Source organism: Barbus barbus (genome assembly GCF_936440315.1).
Source record: "Barbus barbus genome assembly, chromosome: 1".
Classification (NCBI taxonomy): domain Eukaryota; kingdom Metazoa; phylum Chordata; class Actinopteri; order Cypriniformes; family Cyprinidae; genus Barbus; species Barbus barbus.
In genome coordinates this window covers 24,076,414-24,092,691 of record NC_136729.1, presented here as the reverse complement: position 1 = coordinate 24,092,691, position 16,278 = coordinate 24,076,414, and the positions used below count along the sequence as shown (strand labels likewise).

At 36.9% G+C, this 16,278-nt stretch overlaps 1 protein-coding gene across 2 annotated transcripts in view; it reads left to right on the top strand.

Annotated features, from left to right (window-relative positions):
• The window catches only part of LOC306851916 (activating molecule in BECN1-regulated autophagy protein 1A-like), a 93,994-nt gene that overhangs the window by 63,051 nt on the left and 14,665 nt on the right, over positions 1-16,278 (top strand). For both annotated transcript variants that reach the window (XM_079388426.1, XM_079388425.1), the window contains 4 exons: positions 3,293-3,481; positions 4,515-4,669; positions 8,835-8,974; positions 14,413-14,523. In XM_079388426.1, coding sequence (XP_079244552.1) covers positions 3,293-3,481; positions 4,515-4,669; positions 8,835-8,974; positions 14,413-14,523 — 595 coding nt within the window. The remainder of the gene's footprint in view (positions 1-3,292; positions 3,482-4,514; positions 4,670-8,834; positions 8,975-14,412; positions 14,524-16,278) is intronic.

The window sequence follows — 16,278 nt, the reverse complement described above, 5'->3', positions numbered from 1 at the left end:
ACTTTAGCTTGTACGGCAGTGGTCTGGTCTTCCCTTGGAGTACCACCGGAATAGCCGTCACTTTACCCTAGCAAATCCATTACTCAGATCCAGTAGGGAGCTCTGTCTGCTGAAGCCGTGAGCCACTTATCCATCTTCAGAAGTGTGGGCCGACTCTCACTGTTACACAACCTGCCCCTCTGACCCTCTCCTGCTAAAAGACAAGAGTTTTAGTTTCATTTTGCCTTGATCATAGTGAGAGGCAGGTTCAATCACGTGATTTTTTTTTTATTTTGTTTTTTATTATAATTTTTTTTTTCACGTGCTTTATCAATCTAGAATGTAAATAAAATTTAGCTATTGATGAAAGCATTTATATTGAAGCCCGGAAGGACAAGATGATACATTTTTATTTGTGTTTTTTAAAGTGTCTTTCTGAGACTATTTCCTATGCTGTTTTTCTGCTGTATGTAACAAACAAAATGGCACAAAAAATCAATAAATCAATAATTTTTCAAATTAGCAGATTGGCAAGTCAGCGGTGTAGAATTTTTTTTGGAGAATATCTGAAAAATAATTTTTACACAGCAGAAAAAAGAGTGATAAAGGCAGGGATGCACATAAGTGGTGCGCATATTCACAGCTGTAAAGCAACTAACTGTAATACGGTTTAAGATTTCCATTCAAACTAAAAGCATAAATCTAGGCTATGCACTGGCGATTTCAGAGCAAAACGCAAAACTGAACATTTTTCATTCAGCGACGTGCTTCACTTAGCAGCGCTAAAACCGGCAGTGCATATAATTACTTGCCCGCAACCCACCAAAATAAGAGCTTGCTGATTTTAGGTTTGAAAATGATGAAAATTCATATAAGAAAAAAAAAAGAAAATGTAAATATTAGCATTGTGTTTTTAAGTGCACTATAAAATAATTGTATTTTTATTTAATACTCACTTTTTATTTTAAAATATAGTAGTATTATCACACTTTATTTATAAAAAATTGATATTTTATTAAACAAAAACTAAATAATGTGCAACAATACTATTATTACTATTATTAATTATCTTATTTTTTGTAGTTATATTTAATGGCCATTAATGTGCAGTGTGAGCACCAAACCAAATTTCCAGGTGCTGTCATGAAAACCGGACTGAAACGACTTATGTGCACCTCTGAATATAGGTAAGTGACAGGCAGGCATTTACAAAAATTCAGGTGATTATTATTTTATATTCATTATTCGTTTATTATTTTGTATTCACTTGAGCATGGAACGCAGATACCACATTCAGAACTGCAGGTGGTGAATTTTCATCGTCTCTTTTATTGCTCTTTTTTTATTTTTTAAAAAAACCAGTTTCCCTCTTCCTCTCTCCCAGCTCCTGTTGGCCTGCAGTGAATGAGTGGGCATGAGTGACGATGGGTGGATGGACGCGTGTGTGTATTTGTGTCAGAGAGTGAAATGCAGGTCCTGCTGGGCAGCAGCCTCATCACTGCACTAAATTATTGCCCTATTTAATTAACACACTCCTGCTTGAATCTCCCCTCCTGTCCTCTCAGACTCTCTTGACCTTACTCGGTGAACACATGCACACAGATACACAAACGCACAAAAGCACACTGGGTGATTAAACCAAATCCATCTTTCTAAATGTGCATAATGACTTGCAGTCACCTGCCAAAACTCACCTGCTCTTGTTTAGCTTGTGCCCTCGCACTTCTTCCAGCGCCGTCCACACGCACACTCGCTCTCCAGCAAAATGACAAACACTTCAATCACATGCTCACATTCTAAATCACAAATAGCCCTAATTACACCTCCCACACACGCACCTGATGCTTTATTCAGAGACCTCTGCGCAATGACACACGTTGATGCATGAGACCAGAGCAGCATGTTATTGTTCCGTTAATGCTTTGAATAAGTCGCTTCATCTAAACAGTTGTTTTGAATCAACTGTCTCGGCTCACTCACATTTGTGTTGTAATATCCCTGTGTTTACACAGTGTTTGTTTTCTGAATATTACTACCATTCTGTGTGTTGAGAGATGGCTTCATCAGGATGCAAATTGCCATGGAAACAGTAAAGGATTGTGCTATGTGTATAACAGAAAATGAAAACAGGAATCAAAATTAATTTTGGAGTTGACATGTGGTTACCAGAGCAGAAACATTATAATTTCTCTCTGCATCCTGCTTGACAGAATGGTAGTACTAGATGTATTGTGTGTGTGTGTGTGTGTGTGTGTGTGTGTGTGTGTGAGGTTTATGTGCTGAAATGAGAAGGGTACATACAGACATCTCTCTTTCTCTCTCCTGCCACGCTGCTCTCTTATTCATTAGTGTGGGCTGAACAGATGTGGCTTTCTGTTAGTCGCTAAATCACTTTTATTGTGGCTCAACTTATGGCAATTCTGCAGCTTCTGCTAATTTAGCAAAAAGGTTGTTACACAGAGCACTGCTCATGTGCAAACAGAGATTTGGATGCAAAATAGAAATCTGGCAGATGCAGAGGCTGACAATGCAATCAGTCTTTGGCTAATTTTACGAGCATACTAGTTTAATGTCCTTGCTCTAAAAAGTGGGGCTTAATGTTTAGTTTAAATACAGCAGACTTGTTTTTCAAAATTTGATATTTAAAGCTCCTATAACTTATTATAAAAAAAATTCTGTTTTCTGTCTAAGGCATTCCTTTTAGCCTTTGTTTATTTTGTTTTTGACCACTCCAAAACAAAACGTATGTGCTGGCTTGGACTAGAGATATGTTTTGTTTTTTGTTTTTGCGGTCATAATAGTATATTTGTATATTATTGTATCAGTCCAGTGAGTGAAAGTGACCATTATATTTGATCTAATACATTATATTCTAATTATCATGCGATTGCACATTATTTCAAGTTGGCCTGCCTATTCTTAAACACAAATAGATTAAATGTGAATGTGAATAAAGGCTTTTTAACTTTTTTGGACCAGATGAAGTGCCTTGGATTTCTTGTGAAAAATAGATGAAAAGTTTATTAAAATGTATTGCTACTATTTAACTATTATTAAAAGATCAGAAAGATTGTTTTGTTTAGCTGTGTGTATTTTAAAATATTTTCAAAGCCATTTTAATCTGTATGTGATGTTTGGTGTTATTTGAAGCATGTAATGTAATCAGTCTGGCACAATGTAGAGTAATGCTGTATCTAATATTGGCCAATATACTTTGCCTTCAAAATCCAAACTCATCAGTTATCATTACCAGGCGCAGTTTCCAATACGGTGCATCTCTAATTTAGACTCTTGTGTCTGATTCCTTTTTTAGCGTCTGTAAATGTGTTGGTGCCCAACTGTAAGATCTACAATGACGCGAGCTGTGATATCTCAGCAGACGGGCAGCTGCTGGCTGTGTTCATTCCCAGCAGTCAGAGGGGTTTTCCTGATGAGGGCATCTTGGCTGTGTACTCCCTGGCCCCACACAACCTGGGCGAGATGCTCTACTCCAAGAGATTTGGTGAGTGACCCTGAGACCTCATAAGGGGTGTTAGTTTGTAAAAACATGACTCTCCTCCCTGTGATGACGAGGGTTTAAGACACTGATTGAGCCATCAGAGCTGAAATAATTTTAAACTTGTGCTTAATTAAATCGAATGCAAAATTAAATCGAATGCAAAGGGACACGGCTGTTTGCATTGTGCTCTGACTTTCCCTCTAATTGGCTGAACAGACAGCAGTGATGGAGCTCTTTTAGAGACAGCTTTAATTAGATAGTCCCCATTTAAAAGCCAAATGAAGGCAGGGCTGGGACCAGGCTGCTAATGGAAACCAATGATGAGGAAGTATGAGTCCTGCTTGTTTTAAATTAAAGTGATTTGAAATGCTGTTCTCTCTCTCTCTCTGCGGGTTGGTCATCGCCATCGGCTGTACAGGCCTCAAGGAACTATCATTCATCCTATCCAGTAACTGTGGATTAATGAGAGCAATCAACCAGGGTCCTCAATGCTAAATCGTTCGTTTCCATTTGCTGATCACATCGCTAGCACTCTTTGGCTCATGCACACGCCAAGCAAGGCTGATTTCTAAAGTTAAATGGCTATGAAATTCAGTTAGGTTTTAGAATGAAAAATTATATTAGCTATAATTACAGTCTGAGCAGGTCTAGGTGTGAACTTTTCTAATTTCACGCTTAACAAATTGGTCTGAATGCTCTGGTTATAACATTTACAGCAATTAATAATGTACAAAATTAAAATTTTTGTATTAATAGGGTTCAAAATACATTTCCTGGATTTTCATCATTTTTGGTCAGTTTTTTCACAATAGGCTTACTGCCACGATTTGACTATTTATATGTAGTTACTGCTCAGCTAGCTCATTCAGTGCATTGCTTTATTATATTGTCACTTTAACAAAAAGTGTTAAGACTAAACACAGTCCTGTATCCCAGTCTTGCTGAAATTATTGTCTCACACAATTGTGGTGATTTTTCTAATGGTGTGGCTTAGCCTGTAGTTTTCAGTCAATATTTCCATGTGTGTTTGTCACAGGTCCAAATGCCATCTCTGTCAGTTTGTCTCCGATGGGTCGTTACGTGATGGTGGGTCTGGCGTCTCGCCGCATCCTGCTGCATCAGATCACTGATCACATGGTGGCACAGGTCTTCAGACTGCAGCAGCCCCACGGAGGAGAGACGTCCATGAGGGTATGTCACTGCTGACCTCACATCTTCTTTAGAGACTGCCACAGCTCTCAATTCTGTCACGATGTAAAAAAAATATGTGACCATGTCTTATGACAAAAGAAAAACACAGTTTGTTTCTAGAAATCTAAACCACCATACCTCTTTAAGATTTTATGAAACTCTAAAGTTAAACTGGAAATCTGTACATGTATCTTACAATTAAAAAAAACATGTAGGTTGTCAGTTATTCAGTGTAATAAATTGAGCAAGGTCAACAAAGAAAAATGAGCTGGCACCAATGGCCACGTGCTGACATGTAGCGCCGCTGCGCTTCGGGCGTCCCAAGTTTGAGTCTCGGCTCATAGACCCTTCCCGATTCCCCCCCCCCCTCTCTCCCCTCTCTCCCACTTCACTTCCTGTCTCATTACTGTCCTGTCATAATAAAGGCAAAAACATAAAATAGACACTTCTAAATAAAAAAAAAGTCAACAAATAAAAAAAATAGCCTTCTCTAACAGCAGGACTTCCATCTAAATATTTATAACAAAAAGTACTGTTTTTTTTTTTGTTTTTTTTTATGAAATCACAAATTTTCCATTTAAATGTTTTCCAAATCACTCTCAAAATCAAGACTCCAGATGGGCCACAAACCCATTATTTCACTTTTTTCTCCATGTTTAGTCAGTTTAGTCATTCCTTTCATGACGTTTGATTATTGTGGTGTTTGGTTATTACTGGTGGTCTGCCCTATGTAGATCAGCTCTCTGTGCTTTCTACAACAGAGGGGGGAGCCTGGGGTTTAGAAAAGCCTTTGAGTAGGAACCTGACCTAGATACGCTCTCTTAGAAATAGAGAGAGAGAGAGAGAAGTGGGAAAACTGTGTGTTTGTGTGGAGCAAAGGGCATAAATGGAAATATCTACATGGTTGACTTTTGTTTTTGTGAGCTGTGCTCATGGCAGGATTCTGAACGTGGATTAATTTGAGAGCGATGGAGCAGGAGAGCTTCATTTTCATCCTTGTTCAGTCTCTAAACATACAACACCAAATCTCTCTCCGCAGAGGTTAGAAAGCCGGCGTGCAGTGAGCACTTGTTCATGTTTTCATGTGTGGTCTTTGTGGTTATTTCATCAGTGCTCCCCGCTCAAGTCTCTGTGTGTTTCTTGCTGAACCTCATTTGTATGTAAAATATACAGCTTCCTCTTAATTATGCTGGCCACCACAGTGTAGTTCTTACAATAATGTCTTAATCAGAAACTGTGATGGTCTTAAAGGAGGTTAGTAGCGTTGTTATTGCTGCTGGAGCTGTATTTAAAATATAATCCATACATGAATTCAGTCTCTCTTAATGACACTCTCAAGCACTCTTTCTCAGCTCTAATGGTTATTGTACATCACTACCAGAGGTGATGTAATGAAGTGGACAGTGCTGCAGTGTTATGTCTTATATGAGATAATGATGGATCTTTGCGTTTCACAGGTCTGCCTCTTGACTGTCAGCCTTTCACATGTCTCTGTGTGAAATAATTTTTTTCCAGAACTGCTTTCATTGAACTTTTCTCTGCATTTATGTGAGACTGAGATAAAAGTTTCTTGAACAACTAATGGACCGCTTAGACATTATTCTAGGAACTGCAAAAACCAGAACCATTTGAACTGTCAGATTGAGTTAAGTAAGAGCTCAGGTTTTCTGTGTGCTATAGTTGGCAAAAGATTTTTCTTGGAACTTTGTGTAGAATGCTTCCAAGTTAACCAATGTGAGTGATGTAAAACTGAAGTCAAGATCTCAACAAAATATCTTTTGTTAAAGGGTTTCTCCAGCCCAAAATGAAAATTTTGTCATTAATCACTTACCCCCATGTCGTTCCAAACCCGTAAAAGCTTCGTTCGTCTTCGGAGCACAATTTAAGTTATTTTGGATAAGAACCGGGAGGTTTGTGACTGTCCCATTGACTGCCAAACAATTAACACTGTCAAGGCCCAGAAAAGTATGAAAGACATTGTCAAAATAGTCCATCTACCATCAGTGGTTCAGCCGTATTCAGACTATTTTGACAATGTCTTTGATTAATGACAAAATTTTCATTTGGGGGTGGAGTATCCCTATAAGTTTAGGTCAGGATAAGACAGAAAAAAAATAATGCATGGTCTCATAGGGCTTCTGTATACTTTACCTGGAGTCAAATATTTTTTGATTCACAACTAATTATTAAGTAATTCTGAAAATATTAATTTAACATGTAAATGCATAATTTTACTTGTGTTTAGGTACTTTGCTTACACATTACAAATGTCTACAGTAACAACAAAATGTAATTTCTATTGGCTAATATGCAAATGTTAAAACACCTGGCCTGGAAAATGACAACAGGCTTCTGCTGTGAATCTCAGGAAAAAGGTGTACGGGTGCAAAATTCATATTAACCTATATACATTTGCAACATCTATACAGGGAATGATTTCAGCTGTAGCCATAGCAACAGCACTTTTGGTATATTTCATTGTCTGTGTTTTCAGCTTTTATGACTGTTTGTTTATAGAGCCGTTTCTCACTCATGGTATGTTTATTTATTAGTTTCCATCATTTTACATTTTATAATTATGTTCTGTTTCCCGTCATGTCTTTATTTATTAGAATAGATCTTTCTGATTATTTATTTGAAGTGATACTTTCTCATATGGTAGATAATGAATAAATTTAATACATCAGCACCGTTAATGTGTCTGCTTATTAGCAGGATTAATTACACCCCGGAGAGTGGAAAGAAAATGAACAAAGGTTAGCCCAAGGCTCTATCTTCAGCTTGCTGTGAACAACTTTTTCTACATATTAATTTTTTAATGTAATAGTCATTTTCAATCTCAAGATGTTTTATAGTACTTGTCATACTACTTACCTGCCAGTATTCTCTAATAGTGCTGATGCACACTGTAGTTTCACATTAGATGGTAACTGGCAATTAATGTCTGTTTTATGAGCAATGTAATTATTAGGAACTAAAAGAATTTACAGTGGAATTCAAATGATTTTTTTTAAAAGAAATTAATACTTTATTCAGCAAATGATACATTGAATTAATCAAAAGTAACAGTAGACATTTGTAATCTTACAAAAGATTTTTCAAAGGAATACTGTTCTTTTGAACTTTATATTTATCAAAGAATCCTGAACAAAATGTATCATGGTTTCTAAAAAAATATTAAACATCACAACTATTTTCAATATTTCTTATAATAAGAAATGTTTCTTGAGCAGCAAATCAGCATATTGGAATGATTTCTGAAGGATCATGTGGCATTGAAGACTCCAGCTGAAAATTCTGATTTGCCACCACAGTAATAAGTTATATATAAAAAAGTTATTTAAAATTGTAATAATATTTCACAGTAACTGTTATTTAGAATTTAAATGAAGGCAGACTTGGTGAGCATAAAAAACTTCTTTAAAAAACATAAAAATATCTTACTGTCCCCAAACTTTTAGATTTGGATTAGATTTGAATCAAATTTGTGTGAATAACTTATAACTGATTTGAATGTTGTTGAAAATGAACTTGTCAGGAACTATATTGCCTTTTAGTATACATCAACACTACTCATATAAACACACATATAAAAGAGCTGTATGCTTAAGTCATCATCACTGCTGAGCCCCACCACGTCCCTGCAATCTACTGGGTCCAGATGCACAAACACACAGCGTTCAGGTGGTGTCTTGCAGACATGTGCAGCACTGAGGAGAGACAACTTGAACTGCCAGCCTTTGTGGCTTTTATCCTTGTCCTGAATTTCCTGTGTCTAGAGTAAAGAGAGAGAGAAAGAGTTTGTCTGTTGATCATTCATCTGCAGATGAATGAGACCGCTTTCTCTCTCCCTGGCAGACATGAGCTTGTCCTATTTTTGTCCTTTTTTTCTAGAGCCAGTGGAGTGTAAGTAGTATGCCAAGGCTGACAGACAGGGACGGGGGAATGGATTGGAAAGAAAGAGAAAGAGTACTTTGGAGAAAGAGATTTGACTTTTCACAGTTTAGCCTCTTCTCAGTTATGCTAGCAGTGTTGTCATATCTGACACAGACTGCAGTCTACAGCGGGGAGGATGATGGGAGGTGCTGGCGACTGATAGAATGAGCAAAGCTACTGAGAGGACTGTGGGCCGGTTTAAACAGGTGTGTTCTTGTATATTTTTCAGAGGGTGTTTGATGTGGTGTATCCAATGGCCCCAGACCAGCGGAGACACGTCAGTATAAATTCTGCACGTTGGCTGCCAGAACCGGGGCTTGGGCTTGCTTATGGAACCAACAAAGGAGATCTGGTCATCTGCAGACCTGTGTGAGTCTCCTACCCATCCCTCCATAGCTCACTTGTGGGTCATAAATCACTTTTTCTTTCCTATTTTGTTGCATTAAAGAACAAAAGTGCTGTTGTAAGAGGTTTTTTTTTTTTTTTTTTTTTTTTTTTTTTTTTTAAGAAAGGTTTAAGAAGCCCAGCTGGACTCCTCAAGATAATTGCTTGCCTAACATAATGAGCCCTTTACTCATCTGGGTGTGGGTCAACATATTAAATCAGAAATGATCCGTAATGTTAACCATGGTAAAATAAGTTGCAGTATAAATGGTGTCTACATAAAAGCATTTTGAATGTTGAACTCAACACTCAAAGTCTGTCTTTCCTCTGCTTTGCCCATCTGTTTTTGTTTTCTGGTGAGAACTGCTCTGTTTTATGTTTATGTAAATGAATGTCATACATCTCAAAAACCTTTTTGGTTTTGTCAGTTCTTCAGCAGTTTTAAAAGAAGTTTTCCTGCAAGTGATTGGTGTTTGTTAGCGAAACAGACACTAATTAATTCTCTTCAAGGATCATTTCCCTCCACTGTATTTGGTTGTATAATTTGCATCTTGGCTGTGGATGTTGCTTTTCTGCAAGTTTCTCATAATTATCATCAAGGTTACCGTGGATACAAAAAGCCCACGTTGCCGCAAAAACTTTCTCTACAATGTAAACACGCTCTGTCTTCATTAATGCAAACAGTTTGCTAATTAGAGAAAACCAAAAATGTATCTTACACAAGCTCACAGCCTTATTTGTATTTTAAGTACTCGTGTGTGGTGTCCGGATCCCCATGAATCTAATGTTGTGTGCCTTGGACACAAAAAAAAGCCAATGGCTTGGCATCAGTCGTGACAGCAGTTTACCTGTCTTAGTGTAGTTTACATGATAATTTGCTCTTATACAAACATATAAGAGCGTGTCTGGATTATTGATTAAGGAAGTTCTTTGATTTAATCACAGTTCTTTCAAATGATAATTGTGACCTTTAAATTTCAAGCACTTTTTGTCATTTAATTAAGGGAAAGTTCAGCACAAAAAGAAATGCTATCAAATTTGTATTCTTAACTTATGTTTTCTAATGTGTAGGGAGAAGCAGAGGAGTCGGATTTTGGCACCACACTGGTCCGTTATTTACATTACATGTATGCATTTGGCAGACACTTTTATCCAAACCAATATACATTGTATTCAAGTTATAAATTTATCATTTCATGCATTCCCTGGGATTCAAACCTTGGCGATAATAGCTGATAACTGTGTGAGCTACAGTAATGCAGTTTAAAGGGATACTCCATCCAAAAATTTAAATTCTCTCATTTACTCACCCTTATGCCGTCCAAGATGTCTACGACTTACTTTCTTTTGAAACTGAGATTTTAAGAAAAATAAGAAGTATATGGGTCCTTTAGTGAACATGATGGAAATCCATATGACCCCATTTGATGAATCTAAATGACTTCTAAAGAAATATTTTAGGTGGGTTTGAGAAAAATACTAATAAGTATTTTAAACTATAAACCACCTTTTCCTGTCATCTGTCAAACATGGGTTCATAAGTTCATGTTTGCCGTAAAGGCCAGCATATTGTGACGCGAGTTTATTATGAAACTCGCATAAGAAGAGATGCAGAAGCACAGAGGATCGTATGGGCCTATTTATTTTATATTCAATGGTAGTAAAATATACAAATTGGTCCCAATTTATATTAGGTGGCCTTAACCACTATGCACTTAAATCAAAAAAATTACTACAGTGTTCATATTGTATTATTCCATGGTCTGTCTGAATACTTGATTCTGATTGGCTGGCAGGTGTTGATTAAATTCGATTAACTGCACATGTAGTTCCAGGTCAGTTTACTCACCGTTCCATATTAATGCGCTGCTTTAATTGATGCACACTAACCAACACACATCACTCGCGCACACACACACACACATACGGAGAGAGAGAGGTCTGAGATCGCAGATTGTGCTGCACACACACATAAACTTGTATTAAATAAAATTATCGATCGATAATTAATTGAAATACATGCTATAATTCATTCAAATAAATGTGGTCTTACAGCACTATTTCATCTCTGTGTCTGATTTGAAGAAAGCAGAATGCTGAGCTAATGAGCCTTAACCGTCATACCCATTCGGTCAAAAATTGCGCTGCAAAGAGCAATGCAAGTTTTAACTTGTCTATAACTTGGCAAAAATGGAATAAGCGGGATAATCAACGGCTAGCCGTGCATTAAAGGATTTTAAAGAGCTTCGCCTTCGCCTTCGGTTCTTTGCCTCCACGTCGTGCAATAAAATCTTTTAATGCACGGCTAGCCATTGATTATCCCTTACTTGCTAAAAACTTCTGCTGCTATTGAGGTGGGATACAGGTAAGATTATGGACAGGTTTGATATGGGTAGGTTTAAGGGTGGGTTAAGGTGTAACGCATGGGTCAACAGTGGAATTATTAATGTAATTACAGAAATTAATTATAGATATAATTACATGATGCAAATATTTTAAAAATATATAAGTACGATGTTAGCATGTATGTACACACAATAAGTGCATTGTATCAAATGATTAATTTAAATGTAAGTACATGGTAGTTAAGGCCACCTAATATAAAGTAGGACCTAAAAATGTAATAATAAATTATTATTAAATCACTAATCGCAGTTATTTGTTGACAGCCATCAGCAACACATACAAAGGTGTTTGAATACATCAGGAAATTAGGTGAATATTTTGTATAGAATAATGGCTAGTTTTCTTGTTATTTCCATTTGCACACTATATTTTTTTACAACAAAGGCTTATGCTGCAGTCACGCCTTTTCATAATTACTAGATAACCTGTGATGTTCTACTCGGGGTTGGTCACTTCCTCTCAATAAGACTCAGAATAATGTGTTTCTTTGGCAACACGGAAATTAATCTGTAATTTGAGCAATCAGGAAAAATGGCAATACAACAAGTAACAGTTTTTATGCAAATGCCTTAATAATAAAAGTATAATTTCAGCAGGATACTAGATATAGTTATTCAACCAGCTGCAATAGACTGTGTTGTATGTCATATTTTCCGAGTATTCTTGTATTATTAAGACATTAACAATAGGATAAACAGAAATATTGAGAAATAAATGGTTAATTTAGTGCTGAAGGTGCTGCCATTTGGTTTCTGCATGACGTTGCAGTGGTCAGGTTGTAATTACGGATTCTACAAGAAACTGAATGCTTTTTACAAGTCAGAATATCATAATTATATTAATTACTACATGGTGTGAATGCACCTTTATTCAGGTCATCCTTCAAATTCATGTAGTGTACATGCTGTTGTTGTTTGATGCCCAGGTTGCTCATCTCTGTCCTGGAGGACTGTAACTAATAGTAACTAATATAGAAGTGTGGTAGTCCTCATTTGGGCCTTCCTGAGCATATTTTACAAACATGCTGAAAACAGTACGTCAGAGCCTAATATTTATTAGGCTGTTCATTCCGTTCTTGATAAAAAGTCAGATTTGCCCCGTCCCCTGTACATTTAATTACCACACACTACCAGTCAAAACTTTTTGAAGGATAAGATATTTTATGTGTGTTTTAAGAATTCTCTTCTGCTCACCAAGCTTGCATTTATTTGATCCAAAATACAGCAAAAGCAGTAATATTGTGAAATACTTTTTTACTATTTAAAATAACTGCTTTCTATTTGAATATATATTAAAATGTAATTAATTAGTGGTTAGCTTTAATCACAGGATGGGGGGGGGGGGGGGTATTGAAAATAATACTTTTATTTAGCAAGGATGCTTTAAATTGAGCAAAATACATTTATTTGTATTGTATTTATTTGTTTCAAAATATTTGTATTTCAAATAAATGCTGTTTTTCTGAACTTTCTATTCAAAAATTCAATTAATCTGTTTTCAACATAATAAGAATAAGCAGCAAATCAGAATATTAGATCTGGAGAAATTATGCTATAAAAATGTAACTTTGAAATCACAGGAATAAATTACATTTTAAAATATATTCAAATAGGAAACAGCTATTTTAAATTGTAAAAATATTTCAAAATTTGACCATGTTTGCTGTACTTTGGCTCAAATAAATGCAGGCTTGGTGAGCAGAAGAAACTTCTTTAAAAAACATTAAAATCTTTTTGTTCAAAAACTTTTGACTGTAGTGTAGGTTTAGAATATGGTCTTCACCTTTCTCTGAAAGCAGCCAGGACCGCACACTGCTTCCTCTCTGTCAGTACCTATAAGGCTGTTACGCTAAAGCTTATGATGGACATTGGCAGGAGATGGATCGATCCAACTGAAACTGATAATTAGTCTCCAGTGGTTCCAGATACCAGCCTACTCTCATGCTGGGGAAAACCCACTCATTATGATGTGTTGAAAAAAAAAAAAAAAAAAAGAGTAATTTTAAAAGTCCACAAATATTGATTACATTCAAGAATACCATGAGCAGGCCTTAATAGCTTGTCTCCTATCCATTAAAAAGCACAACCAGCTTGAAGCAGTGGTTATATATCTGTGTTATTGTTTATTATTATTATTTTCAATAGGTTAATTACCTTAGCTATATAATATGCTAGTATTCATCACCTCTCACAACTTTCTCCAACCTTTTGACCTGCTATGCTCTTCAAACAGTTGTCAGAGAGATGTTTTGTGCTTTCCCTTTGTTAGACTTCCTTAGAGAAAAGAGAAAGAGACAAACAGACAGAGAGAATAGTAGAAGGGAAATGGGGGCAAGAAGGAGAGCTGGACAGACCCATTGGGAGGTAACATCTTCGGGAACTCTTGGTTGGAGACAGGTGCGCGGGATGGTTGGATGAAGTGGATGTCAGCCTCGGCAACTACGGGACTGTCATTGCTATGCTAATGAGCTGCATAGATGCATTGTGGGAGTCCGTGGGGATTATAGCGAGTTTCTTTGAGGTAGGCAAATGAGCAGTCAACGGACTACAGCTCTAACACAGTCGAGAAAGAGAGAGGCTTCTCTTTCTGTCTGCTGTTGTTTAAGCTCAGCTCTTTGTTCTTATGCTGTTTTCTGAAGTTTTTCTCTGAATTTTAACTGACAAAGTACAAGGGTTTCCCAAAGTCAAAGGGGAATTTTATTTTTACCTAATGCATGGGATGTTTGTCTGATTAAAAAAAAAAAAAAAATCAATCAGGAAGACACATTTTCCCTTTTTTTTCATCTTTCTTTCTTCAATGTTTTTATTTATCTCTGTGCAATTAATTAATTCCAGTGGATGTCACCTTAGAATGAAAAGCGGTTTAAAACTTTTAGCTTCTGTAGAAATGAAGGTCAACTTTTTTTCTTCTTGCACAGTATGTGACGTTGCCAATGAGCCTTACCTGGATTATAGGCACTTATTAATTTCTCTTTCTTTGTCTGCCTATGTACGTGGCCATGGAAATATACCATCCAGTGATGTACACTCAGATAGCAACAGCACTTCTGAACACTCTGAGAGAATGTTCACCATCAATAATGGTGGAGGGGTTGGAACGAGTAGCAGCAGGGCTGGAGACAGAGCAGGGTAAGTATAGACATACTTTAATTGAGAGCACCAGAACGTATAGTTATTTGTTGTTTTTAATGCATTTAAATTCAGCGTTCTCATTCTAAATTATTTCACTTATTTAATATAAAAATGTAATTAGAATAATGTAAATAATAATATATATAATTTACAATTAATTAAAAATAAAATAAATGATGTCATTTTTGTTCTTTGGCTTGGCATGCTGAGCATATTTCTAAGCGCTAATAAAGAGGTGCTGTTTCGTTAATACCTTTTCATCTATTCTGTTGTCATGTGGTATACAGATACATCTCAAAAAATTAGAATATCATGAAAAAGTTTTTCTTGTAACTTATTTCAAAAAGTGAAACTTTCATATATTTTAGATTCATTACATGTAAAGTAAAACATTTCAAAAGTTTTTTGTTTTAATTTTAATGATTAGAGCTTACAGCTGATGAAAGTCAAAATCCAGTATCTCAAAATATTAGAATATTTACATTTGAGTTTCAATTAATGACCATCCCTACAGTATAAATTCAGGGTATCTCTTGTTCTTTGAAACCACAATAATGGGGAACACTGCTGACTTGGCAATGATCCAGAAGACAATCGTTGACACCCTCCACAAAGAGGGTAAGTCACAGAGGGTCATTACTGAAAGGTGTGGCTGTTTACAGAGTGCTGTATCAAAGCATATTACATGCAAAGTTGACTGGAAGGAAGAATTTGGGTAGGAAAAGGTGCACAAGCAACAGGGATGACTGCAAGCTTGAGAATACTGTCAAGCAAAGCTGATTCAAACACTTGGGAGAGCTTCACAAGGAGTGGACTGAAGCTGGAGTCAGTGCATCAAGAGTCACCACGCTCAGACGTCTTCAGGATAAGGGCTACCAAGCCACTTCTGAACCAGAGACAACGTCAGAAGCGTCTTACCTGGGCTGTGGAGAAAAAGAACTGGACTGTTGCTCAGTGGTCCAAAGTCCTCTTTTCAGATGAAAGTAAATTTTGCATTTCATTTGGAAATCAAGGTCCCAGAGTCTGGAGGAAGAGTGGAGAGGCAGAGAATCCATGTTGCTTGAAGTCCAGTGTGAAGTTTCCACAGTCATTGATGGTTTGGGGTGCCGTGACGTCTGCTGGTGTTGGTCCACTGTGTTTTCTGAAGGCCACGGTCAACGCACTTGAAATATTTCACACAACGGCTTGAAATATTTCACACAATGTGTAATGAATCTATATAATATATGGGTTTCACTTTCTGAAATGAGTGACAAAAAATATTGACCTTTTTCACAATATTCTAATTTTTTTAGATGTACCTGTATATCGTGTGACTGAGAATTCACCTCCCATCAATTTATCACCAACCAGCCCTCCAAGGTCCAGGCAACAACAGCGTGTCACTTAGAGGATGGGCATGATAGCGGAGCACAGCTGTGAGGCACGGCTGCTGCTAATTAAGCCTCATCATAGCAGCCATGAATCTAGCTTGTTTTGCTGACACTATTTTGGTAAAAGAAAAAAAAAAGCCTCAGTAAGGTGTGTTAATGCAGTTTCCATCTTGTTGGTCTTCGTTTCCTGACACACTGGTGCCACACTTGTCCACAATGGGCTTAATGAGACATCTTAGTTCACTCTACAGCAACACTGCTTCACCCAAGATTGTATCCATCTCTCCTCAAAGTATCACCATCCTGACCATTATATTGGCAGCTCAGATCCGGGCTCATGGCTGGAGCAGGAGGCCGAGAGGAAGGCCACAACAACATA